The sequence below is a fragment of the Solenopsis invicta genome, chromosome 1 (assembly GCF_016802725.1).
Source record: "Solenopsis invicta isolate M01_SB chromosome 1, UNIL_Sinv_3.0, whole genome shotgun sequence".
Taxonomy (NCBI): domain Eukaryota; kingdom Metazoa; phylum Arthropoda; class Insecta; order Hymenoptera; family Formicidae; genus Solenopsis; species Solenopsis invicta.
In genome coordinates this window covers 29,856,981-29,869,044 of record NC_052664.1, presented here as the reverse complement: position 1 = coordinate 29,869,044, position 12,064 = coordinate 29,856,981, and the positions used below count along the sequence as shown (strand labels likewise).

The following is a 12,064-nucleotide window of genomic DNA, read 5'->3' as shown; positions in this document are numbered from 1 at the left end:
TTATCAATACCATTAAATGTATTAAAATGCTATTATTTGAATAAGTTTATGTATAAAATTATACTTATAAAATTATGAAAAGAGTTTTATATAATCATTTATCGATTGGTCGCAAAACGGGCAAGATTACTATACATTATTTATAAACTATAAATATAAGTATATAATTGCAAATGCATTTTGATGAAAATATTTTATGGTATAATTATAATGTACTACATAACTGAGGATTAAGTTCATAAATTTAAAACAATGGATTTCTGAAAATAAAACGTTTGGATCGTAAGTATTTATCATATAATTCGAATTCATAACAAAATTTACTGTATGACATTAAGTAATGATTTCTTTATTTCGAGAATTTTATACCGCTTACACATTATTTATAACGAATTTTTTAAAATGTGTTTTTTAGATAACTTTTTATAGTTATATCACTAAATCGCTGTATACAAATTCTGATTTTGATTTATTCCAATTGTGCAAAGCATACAATTGCAAATTGTATTGATTTCCAAATTTTATAATTGATTACTTTAATTTTACAAATCGACATTTTTACTATTTCTATTTAGAATGACTAAAATGAACCTTTCTCGTTTTCAATTATTTTTATCTTTTAAGGAGAAAATAGCACTTTATGCGTTTGAAGAATACTTGTAAAAAGAACGGACACGTGACCAGACATGGCCATGGCCAACCCTTTGGAGATTTAGGTTAGGTTCTATTTGTAAGACACGTGTGTTTATTAGATACTTTTGGCATGTTCAGAATAACGAATTAATGGGACAAACAAAATAGTTTAAAACAGATATAAAAGAAAATAAAAACTGTATTGAAAGACGAATAAAATCAGTATTTAAAATATCTAAGCAAGTATAAATCACTGATAGTTCTACCTACTTCTTAATTAGAAGTTTGCTCGACTTATACTGATAATACGACTGGATTTTATTGGCTTTCTAATCCAGTACTTGACGTTGTTTAAACTATGGTACTTTGATTTATATGAATTAAAAATCCAGAGGCCTGTGAAAGACAGAAAGAAAGAAAATGTCTAAGCGACCAGAGCACATGGCACCTCCTGAGGTGGTAAGTTGTAAACTTTATCGCCTTACAATTGTTTACTTATAATTAGTAAATATTTAAAAATCAAAAGGATTGATTATTCTATTTTTCTCTGACAGTATTATGATGAAACAGAAGCTAAGAAATATACACAAAGGTATGTCTATGAGATTTTTGTACAAATTGTATAAATTTATTTTATTTGTAATTTCGCAATAAAATCCATATTTTTACAGCTCTCGTATGATAGAAATTCAAGTACAGATGTGCGAACGTGCTATAGAACTTCTTTTACTACCCGAGGATAAGAGTTGCTTACTTTTGGATATTGGTTGCGGATCAGGCCTTAGTGGCAGCGTCTTAGAAGATCAGGGACATGTATGGATTGGTGTTGACATTTCTTCAGCAATGCTTAGTAAGTACTTTAATTATCGTGGTATACAGCTATATTTTAAGAATATTTTTTATGTAACATTAAATATATGCATATTATTTATCACATAACTGGGAAATTATTTTAAGTTATCTGCATAAAAAAAAAGAATTCAATACTGAATAGAAAACTCTAGTGTTAGTTTTCTTCCTCCACGATCAGTAGTCCAAATTGTTATATTAGAATCATAATAAAAATGATATAAAATTTTAATGATTTAAAACATTTAAATTAGCAAACTTTATTTTTATGTCGTTACAAATGAGTAGAATTACATAGTAACTAGTTAAAGTTAACTTTTATTTTGACTTAATTAATTTTAAATAAGTTAATTTTTTACTTTAACTAGTTATTTTTAAAACATAAACTTTATCTCATTAATTTTTTTTCTAAGCTAAAATTGTACCTATTTAAAAGAAAAAAATTGCAAAAGGAACACATTTCTACATAAAAAATAATAATTCTTTTTTATTTCATATAAATTTAATTTACAAATAAAATAAATTTAATGATTTATATTAGAATTGTTTTGTTAGAATAAGCTAATTTTTAAAAAATTACAGCATTTTAATTTAATATAAATAATACTTTTTAAAATTAACTTTTAATTTGTTATTTGTTATTAAATTAATTTAATCTTAATGCAATTCCTACCCGAGTTAGTTTTTCGTTTTTCATTTGTTAAATCAAGCTATTAACTTTAGCCAAAGTTGAAAAAGTAAATTAACTTTCAACCTTGCAAATGAGTGATATATATATATATATATAATTAGACATAATTATTTTTTAGAGGTAGCTGCTGAAAGAGAAACAGATGGTGACTTGATCTTGGGAGATATAGGTCAAGGATTACCATTTAAAGCTGGTGCGTTTGATGGAGCTGTTAGTATCTCTGCTCTTCAATGGTTGTGCTATGCAAACAAAGTTACGCACAATCCTACGAAACGTTTATATCGTTTCTTCTCAACATTGTACGCATGCCTGTCAAGGAGTGCAAGAGCAGTATTACAGTTTTATCCAGAAAACAGTGAACAGGTTGAATTAATCACAGCACAAGCTACAAAAGCTGGATTTTTCGGTGGTGTGGTTGTTGATTTCCCAAATAGTACAAAAGCAAAAAAGATGTTTTTGGTTTTAATGACTGGAGGAGCTGCTCCGCTTCCAAAAGCACTGGGAGTAGAAAACGAAGACAGACAAACCATTGCTAATTCAAAAAGGTTTGATCCTCCTGTAATCCATTCTGCAATTTTGCAATTTAACTCTATTTTGTAATTTACAATCGTTTTTAATATTTCATAACTACATATTTTGTTTTTTAAAAATAGTTATAATTTTTTTTCTCATTTTATATTATAGGGAGTACATAAAAAAAGCCAAGGGTAAATCATTAAAGAAAAGCAGGGATTGGATTTTAGAGAAGAAAGAAAGGCGGCGACGACAAGGAAGAGAAGTTAGAGGTGATTCCAAATATACTGGTCGAAAGAGATCCGGGCGATTCTGAAATGTACTTCGTTAATATAAAAATTTATTTTCAATAATTTCTAAATTATAAATAATAAAGTTTATAAAATCTTAATTATATTCTCCGCTTTTATATTAACTTGAAAGATATTTGAAATATCCATTTTATTAAAGAATATTTACATAAAGCAAAATTTAATAATCATAATTATGTATATACAAAGGATATGTACGCTCCTTTAAAAAGACCCTAAATACCGATCGCATTACAGAATAAATTAATTTTGAAATTGGTTTGACGGATCACAAAATCTTTTTGTAGAATAAAAGTATATACACATACTAAAAAAAAACTAATAGATTTTATAAAAAAATCAAAAGAAAGAAAAGAAGCCTGAGAGTAGCCATGCCCAAGATTTTAGTTGATACGATTTTTCGAGACACCGTCTCTACAACGTGGATATATACTACAATTTTTTTTTTTATTTTAAATACGCAAATTCTAATGTACAGGTTAGATTTCGAAAAGCATGTTACCCGCGACTGTTGGTACACCTGACGAAGAGAGCGCCGGTGCACGTACACGAACTTCAAATCGTTCGTGTTCACTCCTATCCTAATCGCTTTCGCGCGACTAACTGATTCATCGCACTGTACTGGCGATAACTTACATGTACGCAATGAAGACGAGATGCGAATACGGAATTGGATAAATAGTAGATACGAGTACAAATTGACTCACCGTTCGCCGCTGGTCGCTCCGTCCAGCTCCGTCTCGGCCGTAGCTGTCAAACATTCGACAGCCAAGATTCTCCTTACGACAATTCGTCTCGATTCACACCTGACACGAACGCGTGACCCTTCGTTTTTTCTTGGCATACTCACGGGCATCGGAAACTCGAGATACGAAGCAACGAAAGATGCCAAACACGATTGAATGCAATACGACTTCGCACCATGTATCGTATTCGACGCAAGACACGACGGATGTCGGCACGAATGCTCGACACTTCACACAGCACTCTCGAAACACTCGCTTGCTTCAAAAACTCGTACGGGATGATGAGGATGCGAGTTGAAATGCGGTACGACGTGCCGCAATCTTCTGCCGTCCTGCCTAACCGACCGACTGCTGCCACTGACTGCGTAGCACTGCGTAGCGGCGTGACGTCTGATCACGTGACTGGCTCAAGGCCGCGTCTGTGCGCCGCTACCGCCGCTACGCAGTAGCAGCAGTCGGTCGGTTAGGCAGGACGCGGAAGGTCGCGACGCGTCGCGGCGCATTTCAACTCGTATCCTCGTCGTTCCGTTCGAATTTTTGATGCGAGCTAGTGTGTCGAGAAGTGAAGTAAAGTGTCGGACGTTCGTGTCAACATCCGTCGTGTCGGATGTCGGATACGATGTATGGTGCGAAGTCATATCGCATTCAATCGTGTTTCGTATCTTCTTCGTTGCATAGTTTCAGACACGTGTGATAATACTGGCCCGGGAGTGTTTCAAGAGTGCCGAAAACGAAGGGTAGCGCGTTCGTGCCAAGTGTGAATCAAGACGAATCGTCGTAAGAAGGATCTTGAAACCACATCCGTGCCGGTCAGACGGCAATCGTTGGGGGGTAGGTCGTGTCGCGTGTTTAATCGCGTCTTCTTCGTTGACTCGTATCTCGTATCTCGCGTATCTCGAGTGTTTGACGGGTGTGAGTATCGGGAAAGTCGTTGAAAGCGAAGTATCGCGCGTTCGTATGTACCAAGTGTGAATCAAGAGTAGGGGGATCGTCATGAGGATCTTGGATCGAAAGTTCGAGAAGTGCGGTCGAGACGGAGCTGGACGGAGCGACCAGCAGCGAACGGTAAGTCAATTCATTTATATCTACTGTTTATTTGCCCCCCACATTTCAGTATTTGCGCCTCGTTTCGATTGCGCTCGCATAAATTGCGACAAGACGAATCAACGAATTGCGCGAAAGCCGTTGGGAAAAATTTGAAGTTTGTGTACGCGAGCTCGGCGCTCCTTTTGCCAGGTGTGCCAACAGTCGCGGTCTCTCGTCGATGCCTATACATTGGTATTGTAGTGCATGTCCACGTTGTAGAGATGGCGTCTCGAAAAATTGCATGAGCTAAAATTTAAATTGTGGGCACGGCCATTCTCAGACTTTTTCTTTTTGATTTTCTCGTAAAATCTATCCTAAAGTTTTTTCCGCGTAGTTTTATCTTGCAAAAGGATTTTGTGATGTGTCAAACCAATTAAAAAATTAATTGATTCTGTAATGCGATCGGTATTTAGGTTCCTCTTAATATTACAAATCCTTTGTAATTTTGTTAAGAGATATTAAGATGGTTATAAATAATAATAATAAATGAAAGAATGTGAGTTTAATATTTATATATATTATTTTTTAAGTAAATAACATAAATTGTGAAATGCTTTGTTGCATTCCACTAGGTAACGCTTTTTCTACTTCATCATGATCCAACCACTGGTACTTTACATTATTGGTGACATCGCCGTCTATATGTTTTGCCAAAAAATAGAATATTTTAGCACCGTAAATTCCTTGTTCGCAAAGCTTTTTGGGGTATTTATATTTATAGAACCCAATCGGTGCATTTCCATAAAATTTCACTTTTATTTCCGCACCACATGCTTCTTGTAATACTCTCTCTGCAGTCTGCAAAAGAATTAATTGATCATTTTAAATATAACTTAAGTAATTTTCAAATTACCAGTCAGATGATTCTTAGTCTTTGCTATAGAATTCACACAAGTAAAATTAGTTATAGAAAAAAATAGTTTGTAACTGTACTTGTCTCATGGTTTCTCCTTCTTTTCGAATACCTTGGGGAGGTATCCAATAATGCGAGTTACCTATTTTTTGTTGTACTAATAACATCAAATTTTTGTCCAATTTACGTTTCAAGGATGACGTTATATTTTGTTCATCAAATTCTAAAAACAATGGAAATAAATTATTTGTGTTAAAAATATATAAAAATATAAATCATATAATGTAAAAGTTTTCCTAACATTTTTTTATAAATATTTGATACTGTATTTTAACTAATTTATTTTATAAGTGTGATACTTTGTTTTTGCACAAAAATTTTATCTTGTGCTCTATATTAAGGAAGAAAGATTAATGCATACTTGTAATTGTTGGTGCAAATTTAAAATTGTCAAGTTCCTCTTGATAGCTCTCCTCAATATCCTGTGCAGTTTGCAAAATATTGACATTTGTGTCATCATCCATGTCGCTGCTTGGTTTCTTTTTCTGTTCATTTTCTTTCCGCAATTCATGATTAGACTTTAGACTTTTTTCATATTCAATTTTCCTTAACATATTATGAAATTTCAATTCGATCTCTTCCATTGGCTGTACTATAACTGGATGACGTTCTAAACAGACAGCGCTGTATAAGTCCCATTTTTTTGTAGCTGTAGCAGTACAAAACGTTTGTGCATCCTGATGTTGAATCACATTGGGATATATTGCGACAGCTTTTTTTGATGTACCTATACAGAAAAGATACTAATATGCAATTAAAAATGATATTATGTTATTGTAATTAAATGATATTAAATTGCTGTAATCAAACTGAAGGTTACCCTGATAAAAATTTTTCTTAGAATATTTGATATCATTTTTCAGAATTTCTCGGTTTATAATTTTATAATTTGTTTATAAATTTATATTTGTCTCATATTTTTCATACAAATTGTAACACTTCAGAAATGCCTATAATTTTTAATAAAATTTAAGTTTTAACAAAGTTTAAAGTTTTTTCAAAGAATGAGAAATCTAAGAATATCTCAGAATTCACATATATGAAAAATTCTAAGAAAAGATGTAAACTTTTCTCAGTGTTTTTGAAAAATATTCAAATTCGTATAAAAATTCTGAGAAAAATTTTCACCTGGATAATAATATACAGCTGGAAACAATTACCGCTTTTTTAAATGATCGTTTTCTGATTTTCAAATAAAAAAGAGTGAAAAAAAGCAATTATTTCTGCCTACCTGATAAAACTTGATTTGATCCGTACGACCCGAACGGTCGGAAAATTTGTTTGAACATTTTCAAGTGGAGTTATCTCCTAACCTAACAAAAATAATCATTACGGTCGGCCACGGTCGGGCCGACACTTCGATGTCTCGATCGTTCCGACACTTCGAGAATCGCAATTTCCCCGTTCGATACATTTCGTATTGTGGACGGTACGGAAGGCGCCACGCCGTGATCTTGTTGTTTCGCGTATCTCGCAATCCGCACCGCCGATTAACTTTCAAAAGTACATTTTATGTGTGAAAGATTGTCGCGCGAGAGTGTTCTGCAAGAGACCGTTCGTAGCGCGTGAAATGTACGATTAGTGTGTGCCAGTACAATTAACCTCTATGCTCCTGCAGTCGAGTCTTCTCTTCACTGATCTCGTCTTCGCCGTTTGCCGTTCTTACACCGGGAAGGTGCAACAATCAGTTTCCAAGTACGTGCACGTTGTACTTTAAACATAACACAGGTCCTAATACATGATCAATAATACTGAATAATATTGAAACAATAATACTAACAATGTGCAGCAATATTTTCGGAAGCATGTTACATGTTAATCTTTCGTGATCCAACCGAGAGGGAGGGGGAGGGGGGGGGGGGAATTTGAAAACCCAGATAATTTTCAATTTAAATTATTATTGCGTCAAATTTGGACAGAAAAAATGAAAAACATTTTAGGTTAAACAGTTATGAAAACGTATTGGAAGAGTGTATAAAAATTTCTTCAGTCTTTTTAGAGCCCAAAAATCCATTGAAAAACACTGTATCAGGAACTAGTTACTTGGTTGAGAAAAGCAATGAAAAAAATGTTGAACCACGAAGGATTAGTAACTATTAAGTTACTAATTTAATATATAAATCTTTGCTAATGCTGTCTGTTATTTTGTCTTATATGGTTTATCAGAATAGGAAGAGCTACTTTATAACAGCAAATAGTTACAATTATAGTTTTTCTCTCTCAAAAAGTAATGAGTTATCATGTTAAAAGTTATCATCTCTGAAAAATAACGTGTTGCAATTATAGTTACTTAAAAAGTAACGGAGTCATTACCTTTCTGTTAATTTTTTGTAGTGTTTATTGCTATTTTCAATATAGAAATCTTAACATTACTAAATTATTTTACTTATACTAAATATTCAGTTATATGCTGCATTATTTTCTACGTAATGAATCACAGTTATTTTAAGAACTTACAATCAAACTATATTGATTATAAATTAGTAATTTAATTTTTAATGTGTTCTTGTAATCTGATGTCATTTTAATTAACAACTATAACTATAAAGTTATAAGAAATGATGTATATTTTATTTTCTCCAAACATAATAAAAACAGATCTTTTTGTGACAACCTTCTCTGTCTGTCTGCCTCTGACAAACATTTCAGAGTTTATAATAAAAATAGTTAATTAACCAAGAAATATCAATGGAAATACAGTTACTTATCTGTTGAGATAAACTGTAAATTATGAAATTAATGGCAAATTATAAATGACAAATTATAAATAAATTAATAATATATATATAAAAGCTTATATATATAAAATTTTATATATATATATATTTATATATATATATAAATGTTATTTGACGGTCTTGCCACAATTAATAAATCAAATTTGTATTATTTTTAGAATCAAACTGAAAGATGAATTGAGATTTTCAAACTTTCTGTTAGGAAGTTTCTCTCTTAGATCTTTTTTACATTAATTGCTATCATATTTTTCAAGAAAATAAACAGTGCGAAGAGATGGTTCTAATATACAATAATGATTCTATATTGAAACTGTAATCTTTTATATGTAACGTAGGTTTAAAAAATTATATATGTAACATATACATGAAATATAGAAAAAATGTGACATTTTTCAAAATGTCTTTAGTATTTACTATCGTTTTCTAATAACTTAAAAAGTTAATACTTATATACATATATGTATATTTTAATATTTAATTTCTTTATTCACATCTAAATTTGTCTTGAAGTAAGTTTTAATTTTATAATAAAAACTTTTTTTAAATTGCAAAAAATGGTTAGTTTAAGTAGGTATGTGTTATATTATGTATATTATGTAGTATATTATGTTATAATTAAATTTATATAAGTTGTATTTTTATGAGATAGAAGTATATAAAAATAATATATTTAAAAATTTCAACATTAATAAAATTAACGAATCTCTGTTGTGTATCTAGAAATATGAAATATTTAAGAAAAATTATATTCAGGATGCTCAGGTCACTTCACTCACTTAAGGTGCGATTTCACGTAGATATAATATCCAAATATTTACCCCCACTCTACCGAAATTATGGGGATTTATGGGGAATTATGGAAAATTATGGGAAATTTCGGTAGAATTGGGGTAAATATCTGAATATTATAGCTACCTGAAATCGCACCTTTACTCACTTTAATTAAAAAATATATTTTCGAAATATAAACACAGGCTTTTGTCAAGTCTTAGAAACTTTTCTCTAGGAAACCTTTACAACATCTTTCTATATTTCTTGTCGTTTAATGATATATATAATAAACACATACATTTCGAAATATTAAAGTTAATTTTTTTTTAATTGGGTATTTTGCTCATTAACGTTTATAAGATTATTTAATAATAAGAACACTATTTTTCTATACCGCACAAATCTATATTTTATTCATTGTGCTTATTAAAATCAAAATTTGATAAAAAAATTTTTAGTATAAAATACACATGTATGATTATACATTATTATAAACATACATATATAAACATTATATGTATATATAATATGTTATGTTTTCTTTCTCCTTTATAATGTCTATTCGTAAATAGAAAAAATAATAAAAAGGTTTATTGAAAAATAATTAGAAAAAAACTTTTATTTACTGTTTTTTTACAAAAAGTAAAATTGCGATTATATTGTACAATATTTTATTTATGATTATTACATATTTATTATATATATCGAGGGGAAATTCACAGCCGGCATTGGTGTACAAAATTTCGGCAGTGGACTGCCGAAAAAAGTAAGCAGTGACCTATAATATTGACGGCATTGTCGTCAGTGGTTGGGGAGTGGTGAGCTCACTTCAGAGTCGGTTTTTCGATCATGGGGTTGAGCACAAAAATTTTTGAATACTTTGGGAAAGCTTTAGAATTCTTGTGCAGGCATTGGCGTATGATAATGGGCACGCGGTAGTGTTCATAATTGCATGGCATTGCCTTAATTTTAATATAGGATTGACGGCATTGTAGGCATTGACTAACAATAAGCATTGTCGGCAGTGTACAAAAATGTCGGCAGTGTTTTACAGCAATGCCAAAAATCGGCATTGGTGTACAAAATTTTGGGTTGTGAATTCCCCCTCGATATATATATATTTAAACATTTTTTAAATATAATTATGTATGCATTTGAGCAATGTTTTTTTTTGCATTTTTTTAAACTTTACTTTTTATTAAAAAAAATAATGTGAAAATTATTTTTTAATTATTTTTTATTTTTTTATTATTGTCTTTTATTTTTTTATTAGGGGTTTCATATATATGAATAAAGATTGTGCAAGGAAAAGCAAACATATGTTTAAATATATTTTATATACAATTATACTTGGGGAGGGATATTAGTGCATGTTTTCTTGTAACATATCTTTTAATTCGAAAATAATTATTTGGAATGACTTTTACATTCAGCAACAAGAAAATAAAAGTTTAGTTGCAGTTGTCTTTACTGATGAAGAATCCATTTTTATTTTAAAAATTTTTTCTTACTTTTTTTAAGAAAATATTGAGTAAATCTGAATACATAAAAATCTGATATATTAACCTAAATAGCATTTGTTGGTTCATATACGTTTTATATATGTTCATAAATATTTTACATGTTTCTTAAATGTATCTATTATTGTATAAGCATTTAGGAAATGTATAAAATCAGTATGAGTTACTTGAATAAAGTAGAATAATCAATAATATGCAATTAATAATAGTAACTTTTAATTAGAGTATAAAAATCACCCCAAGTGATCGCGTTTATGCAATATAAAACTAGTTAATTATGAAAATGATTAAAAAGTGTATAGAAAAAGGAAGGTAATGATAGAATACTATTTTTGCTTTTTTTAAAATAACTCAGTAAATATTGACGCAACACAACTTATCAACACCAATTGGATTAATCATAGAGTTCTACCAATTACCTTATAGGTAAAAGTTCTTTGAGTATATAGAATAAACGTAATTTATAATTTATTGAAGAGGGAAAAAAGGATGCGTTTGTGAGATAGCAAGTTACCTAAATATTTTCTAGGGGGTCGTGGAATACTAACAATTAATGTCATAAAAGGCCTTTTAATTATTTAAAAAAAATCATAAATTAATACTAATAATTAATTCTTCGTAAATCTTACACACTAATATGTGCAATAAAACAATTAAAAGTTTTATGAACATTTTATAAAATATATTTTATTTGGATAAAAAGATATTTTTTTGAAGTAATTTTTTGGGTTTAAAAGAATAATTATTTTTACTGCTAATAAGTATTATGTAACGTTCGCTATGAGATTGCAAAGTCGTAAATGTGGTCTTACGTCCGCAAATTGTTCACGATTTTCTCACGATCTCTTATTACATGTCACATGATATAATTTTATATGCAAAATTTATACATACATTAAATTTAATTACATTATTTGAAGATTACATTTAAGGCCTTCAAACTAGACTAAAGTTAAAGAAGTAATATGCAACATACTTCTTAAAATTACGTAGAGACCATATATCTGTGAAAATCTCTGTTACTTGCAAAACTGAAATTCAGTTTTTATAAAAACTTAGTGATCCAGTAACCATCCTACAATATCTAAATAGACAGTAACAAAATAATTTTAACGATTACATTAAATTTTAACGCAAATTATAGAAGATACCATGGTATCGTATCAGTCCTACACGACCCCGTTTTTTCTTTATAATAATCGTTAAAACTTAAAATAATTTAACATAAACTGCTTAGTAAATTTTATAGAATTTATGAATTGTTATAAGTAAAATTTAAAATCAATTATAATT

The 12,064-nt window shown here is 30.1% G+C and overlaps 2 protein-coding genes across 2 annotated transcripts; one reads left to right on the top strand and one right to left on the bottom strand.

The window, feature by feature from the left end:
* Positions 1–421: 421 nt before the first annotated feature.
* LOC105208076 (probable 18S rRNA (guanine-N(7))-methyltransferase) lies at positions 422–3,256 on the top strand. Its single transcript, XM_011177830.3, has 5 exons — positions 422–1,092; positions 1,188–1,225; positions 1,305–1,483; positions 2,292–2,718; positions 2,858–3,256. The coding sequence occupies exons 1-5, from the start codon at positions 1,054–1,056 to the stop codon at positions 3,000–3,002; spliced, it is 828 nt and encodes a 275-aa protein (XP_011176132.1). The 5' UTR covers positions 422–1,053; the 3' UTR covers positions 3,003–3,256.
* A 2,068-nt stretch (positions 3,257–5,324) lies between these two features.
* LOC105208075 (39S ribosomal protein L46, mitochondrial) lies at positions 5,325–7,207 on the bottom strand. Its single transcript, XM_011177829.3, has 4 exons — positions 6,974–7,207; positions 6,104–6,469; positions 5,763–5,905; positions 5,325–5,627 (listed from the first exon to the last, which is right to left on the bottom strand). The coding sequence occupies exons 1-4, from the start codon at positions 7,029–7,031 to the stop codon at positions 5,355–5,357; spliced, it is 840 nt and encodes a 279-aa protein (XP_011176131.2). The 5' UTR covers positions 7,032–7,207; the 3' UTR covers positions 5,325–5,354.
* Positions 7,208–12,064: the final 4,857 nt, after the last annotated feature.